At 48.9% G+C, this 17,539-nt stretch overlaps 1 protein-coding gene and 1 pseudogene across 1 annotated transcript; one reads left to right on the forward strand and one right to left on the reverse strand.

Moving 5' to 3' along the window:
* Positions 1–423: 423 nt before the first annotated feature.
* Positions 424–15,769, reverse strand: AP2S1 (adaptor related protein complex 2 subunit sigma 1). The gene is made up of 5 exons (XM_066371872.1): positions 15,618–15,769; positions 8,982–9,131; positions 1,509–1,622; positions 1,005–1,064; positions 424–804 (listed from the first exon to the last, which is right to left on the reverse strand). The coding sequence occupies exons 1-5, from the start codon at positions 15,618–15,620 to the stop codon at positions 703–705; spliced, it is 429 nt and encodes a 142-aa protein (XP_066227969.1). The 5' UTR covers positions 15,621–15,769; the 3' UTR covers positions 424–702.
* On the forward strand, positions 3,451–3,548 carry LOC136402000 (U6 spliceosomal RNA; annotated as a pseudogene).
* Positions 15,770–17,539: the final 1,770 nt, after the last annotated feature.

Genomic DNA, 17,539 nt, shown 5'->3' on the forward strand with positions numbered 1-17,539 from the left:
TTTTCCTCAAACCAGATGAGCCCAAGCTCAAGCTGGTGACCTCGGGGTCTCGAACCTAGGTCTTCAGCATCCCAGTCTGACGCTCTATCCACTGCGCCACTGTCTGGTCAGGCCAGGGTTTTGAACCGGTGACTACATCGTTCCAAGAACTTGTAAGAATGAACATAAGAAATGTCAATGCTTAAAAAAATGCCTGGGAGATACTCAGTGCTATTAAGTGTTAACCATGAATATTACTATTTTAGTAGCATGTGCTCGATGTCTAACTCTGTCACCCCTTCCAGTCTTGGGGGCCCTCTGTGAGCAGGAGCAGGTGTGAAGGTGCCTCAATCAGCACGAAGAGTGTTTGTTGACTGACTGATGAACTGATGTCAGAGAGTCCTGAGTGCCCACGCTCCCAAGGAAGGCAGACACGAGGCCAGGTGGGGACCACAGGTTTATTGAGGGATCCAAACACACACACTCACGGCATCATACGACAACAGCACGGTTACTCGAAACACGCAAGGTGGCCTCCCCCCGCAGCTGGGGCCCAGAGGCAGTGGGGTGCAGCCTCTTCCCTTGTGGCCCAGACCCAGCTGGGTGCCTTCCTCCTGGGCAGCTAAGGGGAGGGGGCTGCTGGTTGGGCTCCAGGCCTGGAACGGGGAAGCGAGCAGGCAAGGCCGGGAAGGCCAGGGAGGCTGGGGCGAGGGGCTGCCGCCCTCACTCCAGGGACTGCAGCATCAACAGCTGTTTCAGCACCTTCGTCTGGCTGGTCTCACGGATCTCACCGGCCAGGAACATCTCGTCCACAACTGTATAAACCTGAGTAAGGGGAGGTAAAGCGGAGACCTGGTGTGAGGGGAGGGGTCCGGGAAGCTGGTCCAAACCTGGGAGCTGGGGGTTCCGAGGTCCAAGAGCCAGGAAATGGGCAGCAGCAGAGGCACAGAGCGGGCACAGGGGTGATGGCCCCTCCTCCCCCCCCGCCTGTGGCTCCCGCTGCCTCATCTGCACCCGGAGCCCACCTTGTAGAAGTTGAACACCAGGTCCAGTTCACAGACATTGTGGAAATATTCATTTAAGACCTGGGTGAGGAAGAGAGAGATAGTGAGAGGCGGGCAGGGAGAGAGACATGCACACAGAGACAGAAACAGAGGTCATCAGACAGAGGTGGCTAAAAAAACAGAGAAAAGAGAAAGGAGAGGGCGGAGACAGAGACAGTGGGAGACAGAGAGAACAAGAACAAAGATCAGATGACAGAAAAAGATGGCAAAAAAAGACGGAGAGAGAAATGAAAAGAGAAATGCATAGGCAGAGAAGGGCTGAGGTGAATGTAGACGGTAGCATCAGGACAGTCGTGGGCTGGAGCAGAAACAAAGAGAAGAAAAACAGTGAGGTGGGTAGAGAAAGACAGAGTTGGCCCGCTGTGGACGGGAGGTCAGGGGGGTCTGCATGTGCCCTGGAGACTAGAGAGGCTCCCAGTACTGGAGGCCACCCAGGGCCCAGTCCGCCCACCTGTCCACACACACCTCCACGAAGTTGTGGATGGCCTCCAGGTAGGCCAGGTTGTTGTCATTGACGTCCACGCAGATGCAGAAGTAGAGACCAGCATAGCGTCGGTAAATGATCTTAAAGTTCCGGAACTGCAGGGCAAAGAGGCTGTCAGTGACAGGAAGTGCCCAAGGCCCAATGTGCTGGGCAGAGTGGAGCCAAAATTTTCATTTATTTATTTATTGTAAATGTTTATTTATTGATTTCAGAGAGAGGAAAGGAAGGAGAGAAAGAGACATCAATTTGTTGTTCTAGTTATTTATGCATTGATTGGTTGATTCTTTTTTTTTTTTTTAAGACTTTATTCATTTTTAGAGAGGAGAGAAGGAGGAGAGAGAGAAAGAGAGAGAGAGAGAGAAGAGGGGAGGAGCAGGAAGCATCAACTCCCATATGTGCCTTGACCAGGTAATCCCAGGGTTTTGAACCAGCGACCTAAGCATTCCAGGTCGACGCTTTATCCACTACGCCACCACAGGTCAGGCTGATTGGTTGATTCTGTTTTTTTTAATTTTTTAAAAAATTCATTTTAGAGAGGAGAGAGAAAGGGAGAGAGAGAGACAGAGAGGGAGAGAGAGAGAAGGTGAGGAGGAGCTGGAAGCATCAACTCCCATATGTGCCTTGACCAGGCAAGCCCAGGGTTTCAAACCGGCGACCTCAGCATTTCCAGGTCGACGCTTTATCCACTGTGCCACCACAGGTCAGGCTGATTGGTTGATTCTTACATGAGGGATCAAACCTACAATCTTAGTATACAGGGATGATGCTCTAACCAATTGAGCTACCTGACCAGGGCTGGGGCCAAACCATTTAATTCTTCATTCTTGTCATGGTCCCTGAGGCCCTGCTCTGCGTTGCCCTGTGCAGGAGGCACAGTGAGGACCGAAATGGGCTGGCCCTCCCTTCCTGGAGCTCACAGTCCAGTGGTGAGAGATCCTTAGACACCTCCAGAGAGGGCAGGGCTGAGCTGCAGGAGCCTAGAGTGGATAGCTAACTCAGCTTGGGGGTCCAGAGGGCTTCCTGGAGGAAGGGGCACTTGACCTAAGATCAGGAGGATAAGCAGGAATAAATGGGCAGGAGTGTTCAAGGCAGAGAGAACAGCCTATACAAAAGCCCAGAGTCAAGAGGAAACCTTGCATGTTACACAGCATCCATCCATCCATCCCATCTTTCCTTGGCTCCCTATTTCCTCTGGGTAAAGTCCAATTTCTTAGCCTGGAACCCATTCATTCATTCCACAAACACAGCCTGAGTTCTGACTGTGGGGCTGGCTCTGTGCTGAGCAGCAGAGCTGTCACTTGTAACCAAGACAATCCCCGCCTTGTCCCCCTTTTAAAAAAATGTATTTATTTATTTGGAGAAAGAGAGAGAGAAAGAAACATCAATTTGTTGTCTACTTATTTATGCATTCATTTGGCTGATTCTTGTATGTGCCCTGACAGGGGATCAAACCCACAACCTTGGCATATTGGGTTGATGCTCTAGCCCAGTGGTCCCCAACCCCTAGGCCGTGGACTGGTACCGGTCCGTGGGCCATTTGGTACCGGTCCGCAGAGAAAGATAAAATAACTTACATTATTTCCGTTTTATTTATATTTAAATCTGAACAATGTTTTATTTTTTTAAAAATAACCAGATTCCCTTTATTACATCCGTCTAAGACTCATTCTTGACACTTGTCTCGTAAGTTCGACAATTGTATTTAAAAATACCACAGTTTTTATTCCGGTAGCATAATATTTTGTGCATTTATCCGTCCCACCCTAAAGGCCGGTCCGTGAAAATATTTTCTGACATTAAACTGGTCCATGGCCCAAAAAAGGTTGGGGACCACTGCTCTAACCAACTGAGCTAACCAGCCAGGGCCCCGCCTTGCCCTTTACTGAACTAAAATATAAATGTAAATACTGTGCTCACTTCAGCAGTATATACTGTATACTGAAATCAGAACAATACAGAGAATATTAATACGGCCCCTGTGCCATGATGACCCGCAAATTCATGAAGCAGTTCATTTTTTTTAAAGGAAAAAACCAAAACAAAAAAAAGAATAAACATAAATATTACTACAGTAACAGACACATAACACAGGTGTAAATATGCATGGGCCGACGCAGACTAATTTGATGTGTATGTAAGACAGAGAGACGGGCAAGTACAGACACAGACATGCACATAGGATTGCAAAGCACCGAGCCGCCGGCCAACACGAGAACGCCTGCTCCAGGTCTGAGGGTGTGGCGCCACCTGGCAGCAACTGCGAAGGCCAACATTAGTCCTTAATCGTTATTCCTTTTTCCCAGCTCATCCTTCCGTTCATTTCTAACATCATTACAGTGATGCCTGCACATAACCCATAATTAATAAAGCTGTAACAGAGCGCATACTCCACTTTTTTTTAACTGATACGCATGCGATCAAATGGTTGAGGACCACTCCTCTGGGGAGTGGGTTCCAGATGGGAGGCCCAGGTGGGAACACTTCATCTGCAGACATTACCTGGCGTGGCTTCAGAAGACTACGACACTGAGCAGCACTGTCCTTTTATTGAGATCCTCCATTCCTACTAACACCCTCTGCACTCCCTCCTAGGGTCTGCTCTCTGAACTCCTTCAGCCATTGGGGCCCTGTCCCAGCCCTGACCACTCCAGGTGTCGCCGTCTAGGGACAGGCCTGTCTCCCAGTGGGTAGTGAGCCCCAAGAGGGAAGGTTGGGGCTGTCATCACTGCATCCCCTGCACTACCCAGTACCACCCGGGACACTGAACAGGCACGTCAGTAGACAGAATAATGTCCCCATCCCCCCACTCTGAGGGATGTCTACATCCTAATCCCTTGAATCTGTGACCATGTGACTTCACATGGAAAAAAGGAGCTTTGCAGATGGGATGAAGTTGAGGATCTTGACTTGTAGAGATGACCCTGACTGTCTGAATGGGCCCAGTGTAATCACAAGGGTCCTACAAGGGAAAGGAAGGCAGGAGAGTGAGTCAGAGAGAGATTTCAAGATGCCACACTGCTGGCTTGGAAGGAAGAGAACGAAGCACAAGCCGAGGAACGCAGGTGCCTCTAGAAGCCGGACAAGGCACGGAAACGCATCTTCCCTGAGCCTCCTTGGGCATGGCCCTGCTGACCCATTTCGGCACTTAACCTTAAGAACTGTCAGACAAATTTGCATCACTTGACGCCATTAAGTTTGTGGTATGGCAAGAATAGGGAACTAACACAGGTAAAGAGGAATGTACATTGAGAATAAACAAGCCTGACAGGCGGTGGTGCAGTGGATAGAGCGTCGGACTGGGATGTGGAGGACCCAGGTTCGAGACCCCAAGGTCACCAGCTTGAGCACGGGCTCATCTGGTTTGAGCAAAGCTCACCAGCTTGGACCCAAGGTCACTGGCTCGAGCAAGGGGTTACTCGGTCTGCTGAAGGCCCATGGTGAAGGCACATATGAGAAAGCAATCAATGAACAACTAAGATGTCGCAATGAAAAATTGATAATTGATGCTTCTCATCTCTCTCTGTTCCTGTCTGTCTGTCCCTGTCTATCCTTCTCTCTGACTCTCTCTGTCTCTGTAAAAAAAAAAAAAAAGAATAGGCTTGACCTGTGGTGGCGCAGTGGATAAAGCGTTGACCTGGAAATGCTGAGGTTGCTGGTTCGAAACCCTGGGCTTGACATAGGGGAGTTGATGCTTCCAGCTCTTCCCCCCTTCTCTCTCTCTCTGTTTCTCTCTCCTCTCTCTCCCTCTCTGTCTCTCTCTCTCCCTCTCTCTCTCCTCTCTAAAAATGAATAAATAAATAAAATAAATAAATAAATAAAAAAGAATAAACAAGAAGAAAGTTTGGGTGGCTGGGCCTCTGGCTGGCTACTCCTCCCTTTGTTCCCCCCCCCAAGTATCCTCCTCCAGGAAGCCTGCGGGGACCTCAGTCTCCCCCTCCTCATACTCCCGTTTGGGGAGGAACCATTCTCTCCCATCCCCACTGCATCCCTACCTCCAGGAAGCCCTCTTCGACCCCAGGCTGGGTCAGATGCCTTCCTCCTGCCAGGCTCCTCCATCCCAGCCCTGACCACTCTGGGCTGTCACTACCTGGGTACAGGTCTGTGTTCTTCCCTGAGCTATCTCAGTCCCCACTGTGAGCTGAGCACAGCGCTGGCCACAGAGAAGGCACATAAGGAATGGTTGGGAACTAAAAGCAGGAATGAACAAATGAATGAGTGGGTCTCCATTGGGAGGAGCCTGAGATCTGAGGGTCAGGCCCCTTCTGACATGCTGACCACCCAGCCTCAATGGCCGTTCCTGCTTATTTGGGCCTCCCGGAGTGTGCCTCCTGTCTCTCAGATGTTCATTCTCAGCACGTGCGGTGGGACCCAGGATCCCACTGGCATCAGGACGCCCAAGAATGGGTACCCTGGACACCCCTGCTCCTCTCCCCTCATCCTCTCCTGGACATGCTCAGCTCCCGCCCCAGGCTGCTCTTGGCAAGGCCACCAGTGACCTCCCCTTGCTGCCTCCAGGGGCCAGTCCCTGTCTTCCTCTGGACACGCTTTCCCCACAGCTGCTGGGACACCCAGCTGTCCTGGCTTTCCTTGTCCTCTCCCACCTCTCCCCTTCTTTGCTCTCCTGTCTGTTCTCACTGCCCTGGTGAGCCCCACTGCTATGATTACCCTCTGTGTGCAGAACCTTCCGCGACACCCTATCCTGCCCAGCCCTCTCCCTGAACTCCGACTTGTCGCTCCCTCCTGGATGGCTCTGCTGAAATGAGACAGACACCTCACTCCTGATTCACTTCAACCTGCTCTTTCCGAAGCCTGTCCTGTCTAAAAAAATGACAGTGCCATCCTACAGGTGGCCCCGCTCTCTCACACACTCCATAACTAATCCCCGGTCTTCCTGCTGGCTCCACCTCCAAGTATCCGCCCAGCCCCGGCTGCTTCCACAGCTCCAGTCAGCGTCTGCCACCTGGACCGTGCCTGTCGCCTCCTGCAGTCTCCCTGTTTCTGCTCTTGACCCCTAAGTCAGCCCATGTCCCTCTTTTGCTCAAAACCTCCCATGGCTGCCTCTCATTCAGAGGAAGACCAGTCACCACAGCCAAGGAGGCCCAGTGCCATCTGCCCGTGTTATCTCTTTGTCCTCATCTCCTCCTCCCTCTTACTCCATCCTGACAGGCTGGCCTTCTGGCTATTGCAGGTTCCTGCCTAGGGCCTTTGCACGTGTCAGTTCCCTGGGGTTGGAATGTTGCTCTCTCAGATATCAAGTCTTTTCATTCCACAACTCCTTCAGGTCTTGGCTCAAATGCCACCTCTTCAGTGAGGATTTTCTGATCAAGCATTTACAGCCGGATTCCCCAGTGCACACACCTAGCACTTCCACACAGCACTGCTTTCTGCCCTGGGGCACCCATCAGCACTGACATGCTATCCTTGCCATCAGCTCTCTGAGGGCAGGGACTCCGTCATGTCTGCTATGCTCGCTGCAGTAACCCAAGCACCTAGAACAGCACTTGGCACACGACAGGATCTCAATAAATATTTGCTGAACTCTACAGGACAACCAGCCTGGTCTCCTGAACAGGCTAACACCATGGAAATTAAAGGTGGAGACTTCTTGATGAAGAGAGACCAATGGTGCCTGACCAGTGGTGGTGCAGTGGACAGAGCCTTGACCTGGGACACTGAAGTCCCAGGTTTGAAACTCCGAGATCACCGGCTTGAGCCCAAAGGTCGCTGAACAAGGGGTCACTGACTCAGCTTGAGCCCACCCCCCCATCAAGGCACATATGAAAAGCAATCAATGAACAACTAAGGATCTGCAACTATGAGTTGATGCTTTCATCTCTCTCCCTCCCTCTCTTTGTGTCTCTTTCTCGCAAAAAAAGAAAAAGAAAAAAAAAAAGAAGAGATCAAAGAGACACAGTAACCCAAGCAATGCAAGACCCCTGACTGACTGAAAAATCATCATGGACAGTTGGAAGGAAATTACGTATTCATTGGGTAGTAGAGTAATAGTAAGGAGGTGTGATGAATTTCATCAGGTCTGATAACGATGCTGTCGCAAGTAATAAAAGCCCTTTATTTTCCGGCCCTGGCCGGTTGGCTCAGCAGTAGAGCGTCGGCCTGGCATGCGGGGGACCCGGGTTCGATTCTCGGCCAGGACACATAGGAGAAGCGCCCATTTGCTTCTCCACCCCCACCCCCTCCTTCCTCTCTGTCTCTCTCCTCCCTTCCCGCAGCCAAGGCTCCATTGGAACAAGGATGGCCCGGGCGCTGGGGATGGCTCCTTGGCCTCTGCCCCAGGCGCTAGAGTGGCTCTGGTCGAGGCAGAGCGATGCCCCGGAGGGGCAGAGCATCGCCCCCTGGTGGGCAGAGCGTCGCCCCTGGTGGGCGTGCCGGGTGGATCCCGGTCAGGCGCATGCGGGAGTCTGTCTGACTGTCTCTCCCCGTTTCCAGCTTCAGAAAAATACAAAAAAAAAAAAAAAAAAAAGCCCTTTATTTTCCAAGACACATCAGTAATATGATGACTGTAACTTAATTTCAAATGCTACTGCAAGGGCTGGTTTGTTATACTATTCTCTCTACTTCTGTGTCTTGAATCTTTTTTTATTTTTATTTTTATTTTATTTTATTTATTTATTTTTTACAGGGACAGAGAGAGAGTCAGAGAGAGGGATAGACAGGGACAGATAGACAGGAACAGAGAGATGAGAAGCATCAATCAATCATCAGTTTTTCTTAGTTTTTCGTTGCGCATTTTGACACCTTAGTTGTTCATTGATTGCTTTCTCATATGTGCCTTGACAATGGGCCTTCAGCAGACCGAGTAACCCCTTGCTCGAGCCAGCGACCTTGGGTCCAAGCTGGTGAGCCCACACTCAAACCAGATGAGCCCGTGCTCAAGCTGGCGACCTCGGGGTCTCAAACCTGGGTCCTCCGCATCCCAGTCCAACGCTCTATCCACTGCGCCACCGCCTGGTCAGGTGAACCTTTTTTTTAAAACTGAATTTACTGGGATGACACTGGTTAATAAAATCACATAGGTTTCAGGTGTGCCATTCCATAACATGTCATCTGTCCACGGCACCGTGTTCAGCGCCCCAGGTTGTGTCCTTCCACCACCATTTGTCCCCCTTTACCCTTTTGTACCTCCCCTCCTCCCCCTTTGTTTGAACATTTTATAGTAAGTTTTTTAAAAGCACCAAAAAAATTCTATAGCCCGAAAAATTAAGGTGGAGCAAAAAGGTAAAATATGAATATACTGGGTAGTGGGCGCAAGAATCTCCAATCAATTTCTCCCTCATTGTACTAATCTATATATTTAAATTTTTCACAGTGCACAGAACCCAAAAGAGGAAGGCAGCAAGCTAAAAGCGTGTGGTGTTAACGAATGACTGTGGGAAGGAAGGAGGGCCTGAAAGGAAGCTAGGCAGCGTGGGAGGCGTGCGGGTGGGGTCCTTCACCTCCACAAAGTTGGTGTGTTTGGCATCTCGGACAGTGACCACGGCGTGCACCTCCTCGATCAACTTCTGTTTCTCATCATCATCAAACTGCATGTACCACTTGGCCAGGCGCGTCTTGCCCGCCCTGTTCTGGATGAGGATGAAGCGGATCTGGGGGCAGAAGGAGGAGGAAGTGAGAGAGGCTGGGAGGGAGGGCCCACGCTGCAGACACCCAACAGCCCCACCTGTCCCCACTAGGGAGGCAGGGGCCACACCTCCCTGCTGCCTGCCTTCCCAAGGCCCAGCCAGGTGGCCCTGGCCACATGCTCCCATCCCAGGTCCCTCCAACACCCCTGTAGGTGGTTCCTCTTCCATAGAGCGGCCAACTCTGAACTCAGCCCCAGGGCCCTGAGCCCAAGGTTCCAGCACCTCTTGTCTGCCCGACCTTGGACAAAAGACCCACCTCCCCAAGCATCCATCTCCCCATCAGCAAAACAAGTTTCTTTAGAAGATCCATCCTATCAGGCAGGTTAGATAAGTTTATAAAAATAGTTCACATATACAGTTATATAGTATATAGTTCAGTGGCTGGCACATAGCAGGTACTCAATAAATGTTTGAAGGCCCTGGCCGGTTGGCTCAGCGGTAGAGCGTCGGCCTGGCGTGCAGGGGACCCGGGTTTGATTCCCGGCCAGGGCACATAGGAGAAGTGCCCATTTGCTTCTTCACACACACCCCCCTCCTTCCTCTCCGTCTCTCTCTTCCCCTCCCACAGCCAAGGCTCCATTGGAGCAAAGATGGCCCAGGCGCTGGGGATGGCTCCATGGCCTCTGCCTCAGGCGCTAGAATGACTCTGGTTGCAACAAAGCAAGCCCCAGATGGGCAGAGCATCGCCCCCTGGTGGGCGTGCCGGGTGGATCCCGGTCAGGTGCATGTGGGAGTCTGTCTGACTGTCTCTCTCCGTTTCCAGCTTCAGAAAAATACAAAATAAAAAAAAAAAGTTTGAATTTCAGACTGGCCGGAATCCTGGAAATGCCGACTTCTTTTTTTCTTTATACTTACTAATTTTCTTTTTTTTTAAGTGAGAGCAAGGGAGATAGAGACAGACTCCTACATGCACCCCCACAGGGCTCCACCAGCAAGCCCAGTACAGGGCATTGCTCTGCTCATCTGGGCCTGTTGCTCAGCAACTATTTTTAGCACCTGAGGCTGAGGCTCCACTGAGCCATCCTCAGCCCAGGGGCCAACTCGCTGGAACCAACAGAGCCATGGCTGCAAAAGGAAAAGAGAGGGAGAGAAAGAGAAGGGGGAGGAGGGGCAGTGGAGGAGCAGATGGTCGCTTCTCCTGTGTGCCCTGACCTGGAATCAAACCCGGGACATTCACACACCAGGCTGATGCTTTACCACTGAGCCAACCAGCTAGGCCCTTACTTACTAATTTTTAAAAACTGAAATATAGTTCACCCCAAATATATACAGTTCAACAACTTTTAGTATATTAATATAATTGTGCAGAAATCATCACTATCTAATTACAGAACATTTTCATCAGGCCAAAAGATGTCCCCCACCCATTGGCAGTCACACTCCCTCCCCCAACCCCTAGCAACCATTAATCTTTGTGTCTCCATTCATTTGCCTGTTTTGGACATTTCATATAAGTGGAATCACACAATGTGTGACTTGTATCTGGCTTCTTTCCCTCTGCATGATATTTTCAAAGTTCATCCATGCTGTAGCATAGATTAGCATTTCATTTCTTTTTATGGCTGAATAACATTCCACTCTATGGACAGACCTCATTTTGTTTATCCATTCAGCAGTGGATGGACATGTGGGGTTGTTTACATTGTTTTCGTGATTAATAATGCTGCTATGAACATTCACTCACAAGTTTTTCTATGGACTCTTTTCATTTACTTTGGGTAGATACCTGGGAGTGGAATTGCTGGGTCACATGGTAACTCTGTATTTAACTTTTTCAGGAACTGCTAAGCCATTTTCCAAAGCATCTGCCACTTCTTAAGTGGCTTAACTGCTTGATGCCTCAGTTTATCCACCCTGAGAACAGGGCCACCATAAGGGTGTCAAGAGGAATAAACAATATATGAAAAGTACCCAGAATAGCACCTGGCTCAGCTGATGCACTCTGGGTGTTAAGGTGGTGGTTCTCAGTCTGGTTCCACGCCAGACTCACCTAGCAGACGTTAAAAAAATAGACAGGCCTAGGCCCCCTGAGAGTGTGATTTAATTCTATCCCAAGAACTGGAGTCACAGAACTCCATGTCAGCCACAGCTCTGCACCAGCCATGCGACACTGGCAGAGTCAGGTTGTGGGAGCACTTTTAAATTCGTTGCTAAGAGCTTCGGTTTTGAGGATGGACACTCAGGGAAGACTGGTCACAATAATCGGCATGCCTCCAAGTTTTGTTTCCCGCTCGGTGCCAAAATGTTCAATAACTAAAACAATTCCCAGATTCCCATGTAGAGGATGGAGAAGGATCATGTCAGAACTGATGAACAACTCACTTACCCCCAGCACAGGCTTCTTCTTTCACTAACTTTATTATTTACTTTTTTTTTTTTTTTTTTTTTTTTTTTTTTTTCCATTTTTCTGAAGCTGGAAACAGGGAGAGACAGTCAGACAGACTCCCGCATGCGCCCGACCGGGATCCACCCGGCACGCCCACCATGGGGCGGCGCTCTGCCCACCAGGGGGCGATGCTCTGCCCATCCTGGGCGTCGCCATATTGCGACCAGAGCCACTCTAGCGCCTGGGGCAGAGGCCGAGGAGCCATCCCCAGCGCCCGGGCCATCTTTGCTCCAATGGAGCCTTGGCTGCGGGAGGGGAAGAGAGAGACAGAGAGGAAAGCGCGGCGGAGGGGTGGAGAAGCAAATGGGCGCTTCTCCTGTGTGCCCTGGCCGGGAATCGAACCCGGGTCCTCCGCACGCTAGGCCGACGCTCTACCGCTGAGCCAACCGGCCAGGGCCTATTTACTTATTTTTTAAGAGAGAAGCAGGGAGAGAGAGATAGAGAGACAGGAACATTGATCTGTTCCTGCATGTGCCCTGACCAGGGATCAAACCACCAACCTCTGAGCTTCAGGACGATGCTCCAACCAACCGAGCTATCTGGCCATGGCTATTTTCATTAACTTTAATGGCACTATTCAAAAAAGGGTAACAACAGAGATATCAAACTGCATCTGAAACTTTCAGAATGCTTACTTAGGACAGGTTTCAAAATGAGGGGCAGACAGAACACTGGACTGAAGTCTAGATTCTAGATTTGTCATTTTAGAAATTAATATCTTCATATCATTTTCAAAAAGCTGTTAGCACAGGTTTTGACTACTTAGTAAATTGTGTGTTGCATCCTAGGCCTAGGAGCCTGACACATTCAAACACCTGAGTTGTAAGATGATCATCTATTAAGATGATCATATGTAGTTTTTTCTTTCTCACTTAATAGTGCAAAGTATTACATTAATGATTTCCTTTTCCAAGATGGCAGTCACTTTATTGGTTGAATTCATTATACAATAATGCATGCTTGTAAAAAAAATGATAGTATGAAAGAACAGAGAAGAAAAAGAATGTCATCTGTTCCCCTTTCCCGCCCACTACAGAAATAATATAAGGTTAACATTTTGGTGTTTAGCCCTCCAAACTTTGGGCTCTATATAATTATGTGTGCCTGTGTGTATATTTAATAATGTGGGATTAAACAGTTTTCCTACTTAAAAAATTTTTGTTTTTATGATTCTGAAATGCTAGGTCAACTGTCATATGGCTAGTACAAAAACTAAATGAGTTACCCTGGCCGGATAACTTGGTTAGTTAGAGCAGTGGTCCCCAACCTTTTTTGGGCCACGGACGGGTTTAATGTCAGAAAATATTTTCACGGACCGGCCTTTAGGGTGGAATGGATAAATGTATCACGTGACCGAGATAAGCGTCAAGAGTGAGTCTTAGATGGATTTAACAGAGGGAATCTGGTCATTTTTTAAAAATAAAACATCGTTCAGACTTAAATATAAATAAAATTGAAATAATGTAAGTTATTTATTCTTTCTCTGCGGACCGGTACCAAATGGCCCATGAACCGGTACCGGTCCGCGGCCCGGGGACCAATGGGTTAGAGCAGGGGTCCCCAAACTACGGCCGCGGGCTGCATGCGGCCCCCTGAGGCCATTTATCCGGCCCCCACCGCACTTCCAGAAGGGGCACCTCTTTCATTGGTGGTCAGTGAGAGGAGCATAGTTCCCACTGAAATACTGGTCAGTTTGTTGATTTAAATTTACTTGTTCTTTATTTTAAATATTGTATTTGTTCCCGTTTTGTTTTTTTACTTTAAAATAAGATATGTGCAATGTGCACAGGGATTTGTTCATATTTTATTTTATTTTATTTTATTTTTTTATTCATTTTAGAGAGGAGAGGGAGAGACAGAGAGGAGAGACAGAGAGAGAGAAGTGGGGGAGGAGCAGGAAGCATCAACTCCCATATATGCCTTGACCAGGCAAGCCCAGGGTTTCGAACCGGCGACCTCAGCATTTCCAGGTCGACACTTTATCCACTGCGCCACCACAGGTCAGGCCATATTTTTTTTATAGTCTGGTCCCCCAACAGTCTGAGGGACAGTGAACTGGCCCCCTGTGTAAAAAATTTGGGGACCCCTGGGTTAGAGCATCCTCCCGATGTGCAAAGGTTGCCAGTCACAGCACATACAGAAACAGATCGATGTTTCTGTCTGTCTGTCTCTCTCCCTTCCTCTCTCTCTAAAATCAGTAAGTAAAAAAATTTTTTTAAGAAAACTACAGTCCTGGCCGAATAGCCCAGTTGGTTAGAGCATTGTCCTGATGCACAGAGGTTGCCAGTTCGATCCCTGGTCAGGACACATACAGAAACAGATTGATGTTTCTGTCTGTCTGCCTGTCTCCCTCTCTAAAATCAATAAATAAATCAAAAAAAAAAAAAGAAAAAAAAGAAAACTTAACATGCCAAGAAAGCTTAGCAGAGTGTCTATTACATATTGAACACTCAATAAATTCAGCTATCATTATAATTGAGAGGCATCTAGCCAAGTGGCTAAGAATACAAACTTTAGAGATGAATGAATCCTGGTACTGCTCATGGTGTGCCCACGGGCAAGTCACTTAACCTCTCTGGGCCTTAGTTTCCCTTTCTGTATAATGGACATAATAAAGAGTCCCTCATAAGACTGTTGCACAGATTAATAAACATAAGGGATGTAGCAGTTACTGGCACATACTAAATGATATATAAGTATTAGTTCTTAGTAGTATTATAATTCATCATCATTTGACTGAGAAAACCATGGCCCAAGTTCACCCAGCTAGGAAGCCTGCCTTTGGGCCCAGTTCTATTTGAGGCCCGCATGTTTTATAGATGAAGAAAAGTGACGCTTAGAGAAAGAAGCCTCAGCCGCAAGCAGAGCTGGGAGTCCGGTGGCTTCGCCCTGAACCCCCTCACCCTGCCTTTGAGAGCCTCTACCCCTTTCAAGAGAGTCTACTCTCTTTCCTAAGCCTCACTCTCCACATATTCTACTCCCCTCCCCCAACCAATCAAGCTGGCTGAAAACAGGATATTACACCCTCCTTCCAAGAACTCCTTCTGCTGAGCCAGGGAAACCGACTTCCTAGCAGGGCAGGGGTCGTAGGCAGGAAGGAAGAGGGCATGGGTGGGGGTAGGGTGGACCCACACCAGGCAGGCCCTGGCTTGACACATAGAGCAGAGATATATGGGGTACTCAGGAAGGAGAGCTAGAAGCGAACCTACAGGGTTCAGGGAGAGCTGTTCTGACACCCACCCCCATTCATCCCTTTTCCCAGCTCCTTGGCCAAAGGACCCTTTCTTATGATCCAAAGCCCTAACTGGGTGGCAAATCCAAAGCCCAGTTCTTGTTCCAAAAGACCCTTCTCTTAAGTCCTTACCTATTACGAGCCCTCCGCCCCCGCTCCAACTCACTTCCCACCTTGGAAAGACCTGTTACACTGCACACCATTCATTTCTAGCACCCATTCCCTACCTCCAAGCCTCTTCCCCGTTGGAACCCATTTTCTCCAACTCTAAAGGTCCGTTCCCTACAGTGGTCTACTTCCCATCTCCACTTCCCAGTCTCCCATCAGCAGTCTCCTTCCGATTTCAACGCCTCTCTCCCGCCAGCAATGCCAGCTTCCAGCCTCTAGAGACCCTTTCCCTTCTATCCCAGTGTCTCATTCTTCTCCCTCACTCCTGCCACACTCCGAGAGAGCCCTCCTCTTGGGATGTTCCATCTCCACCTCCAATTCCTTCTTCCTACCTCCTAGACCTGCCTCACCAATTGCCTCGTTTCAAAACCCCCCAATCATCTCCAAAGTCTCTCACTCGCACAGCACCTTCCCCTTGGCACCTGATCTCCAACGCCCCTAGCCTCCAGACTCCCGATGCACCCCCACGCCCTAAATCATCCCTCAGCTCCCCGCTTCCCGGCCTTTGATCGGCCCCAATCCCGAGTGCCCGCGCCCGGCCCAGACCTTCACACCTCGGCTAGGGCGGGGGGGTGGGGGGGACTTGTCAGTACCCGACCGAGCCTCCGGTATCTACACGTGGACCCACCCTCCTCCTGCCCCAACGTGAGAGCGCCCCCGTTACCATAGCGACCCCGTCCGGACCCCAGCTGCCCGGGTCCCGCGGCTACTGGGCGGCTACGGCTCTGGAAGCAGTTGGGGGATCCAAGGCTAGAGCGGACTTCCGGCAGGAGAAATTGCTGGCCCTCTCGCGCACAGCTCGCTGGGAATTGTAGTCCCGAGAATTATTTTGCGCGTCTGGGTGACAAGCCAGGGAAAAGAGACGGTTCTTCTTCCCAGCAGGTTGCGCATCTATCCGTTTCCCACTGCATAGTTCAGTCTTCAAATGCGTGCTGGGAGTTGTGAGCGCGTGTCTCTTCGAAGTACTACAATTTCCGAAATGCTTGACAGCCGGCAAGGTGAGCGTTGCGTTTTGGGAAATGTAGTTCTAGTTGCCCATCCCCTTCTCCAAAAGGAAAGTGCATGCTGGGAATGGTAGTTTTCAATAAGAATCCTCGTTGAGGGAGATAGACATGTAACTGTCTTTTCGGGCTCACTCAGTGCTTTGTATAAAATACGGTGAGCGTTGCCCTGGCCCAGTGGCTCAGTGGATGGCCAGGGGTTCAGTGGATGAAGCGTCATCTTGATGCGTGGAGATCGCACGTTTGATCCCTGGTCAGGGTACATACAGATTCAACCAATGAATGCACAAATAAGTGGAACAAGTTGATGCCTCTCTCTCTCTCTCTCTCTCTCTCTCTCTCTCTCTCTCAAATCAATAAATTTTTTAAAAATACTTTTAAAAAAACTATAAATCTGGGAGCTAGAACTCTGTGCAAATCCTGCTGTTGCATTTCCTAGCGGTGTGACTTTGGGCCAGTAACTTCACCTCTTAAGTTTGATTGTAAAATAGGAGAGATCCAGGGGTCACCTCCATAGGATTGTTTTAAAGCTTTGATAAGTTTCCAAAGTACTTAGCACATCGCATGACACTTAGTAAGTGCTCAATAACAATTAGTTAACATCATGAATGTTCATCATTAACATACATTAGGTAATAGGGATCGTCTTACTTCCTATCCAGAGGTACACTATCTTCTTTAAACTACTCAAATAGGGCAAGGGCTTTAGCAACTCCTGCCTTTCCTTTGGGCTTGCCATTTTCTGGAAGACCCTTTCCCCTTCATTCTAAGGCTAGCTTCTTTTCCTTCTTTAAACTACCTCCACAGATCTGTTTAGACTCTAAAGAGGACCCTACATACAAAGTTCTCTCCTACCTCCAAAATTCTATAGGTAAACAATTAGTTTGGTTTTTTTATAGCCTTCATTACAACTTTTAATGATTTTATTTGGTGTATGTTGTCTAAAAGATCTCCCATTAGATGGTAAACTTTTTTTTAAATGTTTACTTTATTGATTTTAGGGGAGGGGAGAGAGAGAGAGAGAAACAGGAACATCAATCTGCTCCAGTATTTGTCCTGACTAGGGATCAAACAGGCAACTTCTGCACTTCTCGCAATGCTTTAACCAACTGAGCCATCTGGCCGGAACTAGATGGTAAGCTATTGAGAGTAGGGACGCTGTCTAATAACTTTATCCACATTACCTAGAATATGATGGCACATAGACAAAAAGGTATTACTATTGATACGGAGGGGAGATTTGTCCTAATAAAAACAAAGTATATCCTAGAACAATGTAAATTTAAAGTGTAGTGTTGGCAGAAGGACCAACGCAAGGCTATTGAATAATCACAAGGGCAAGCAAAGGTCAGTGATCATTTCTACACTGCGCACTACTCAGTTCCCAACAGGGTTAGGGCCAGGATAAGATAAGCAAGATGCCCAGGGTGGAAAATTTTAAAAGACCCTCACACTTAGGTACTGATCCAGCCCTTGCATGAGCCTGAGAGTGAGCACTTTCTTGAAGTTCGTTCTCTGGGCACTTTGTTTGCTTCACCTTGGTGCCCTGATCTCCAGTGCTTAGCTCAGTGCCTGGCAAAGTCAG

The sequence above is a fragment of the Saccopteryx leptura genome, chromosome 3 (genome assembly GCF_036850995.1).
Source record: "Saccopteryx leptura isolate mSacLep1 chromosome 3, mSacLep1_pri_phased_curated, whole genome shotgun sequence".
NCBI lineage: Eukaryota > Metazoa > Chordata > Mammalia > Chiroptera > Emballonuridae > Saccopteryx > Saccopteryx leptura.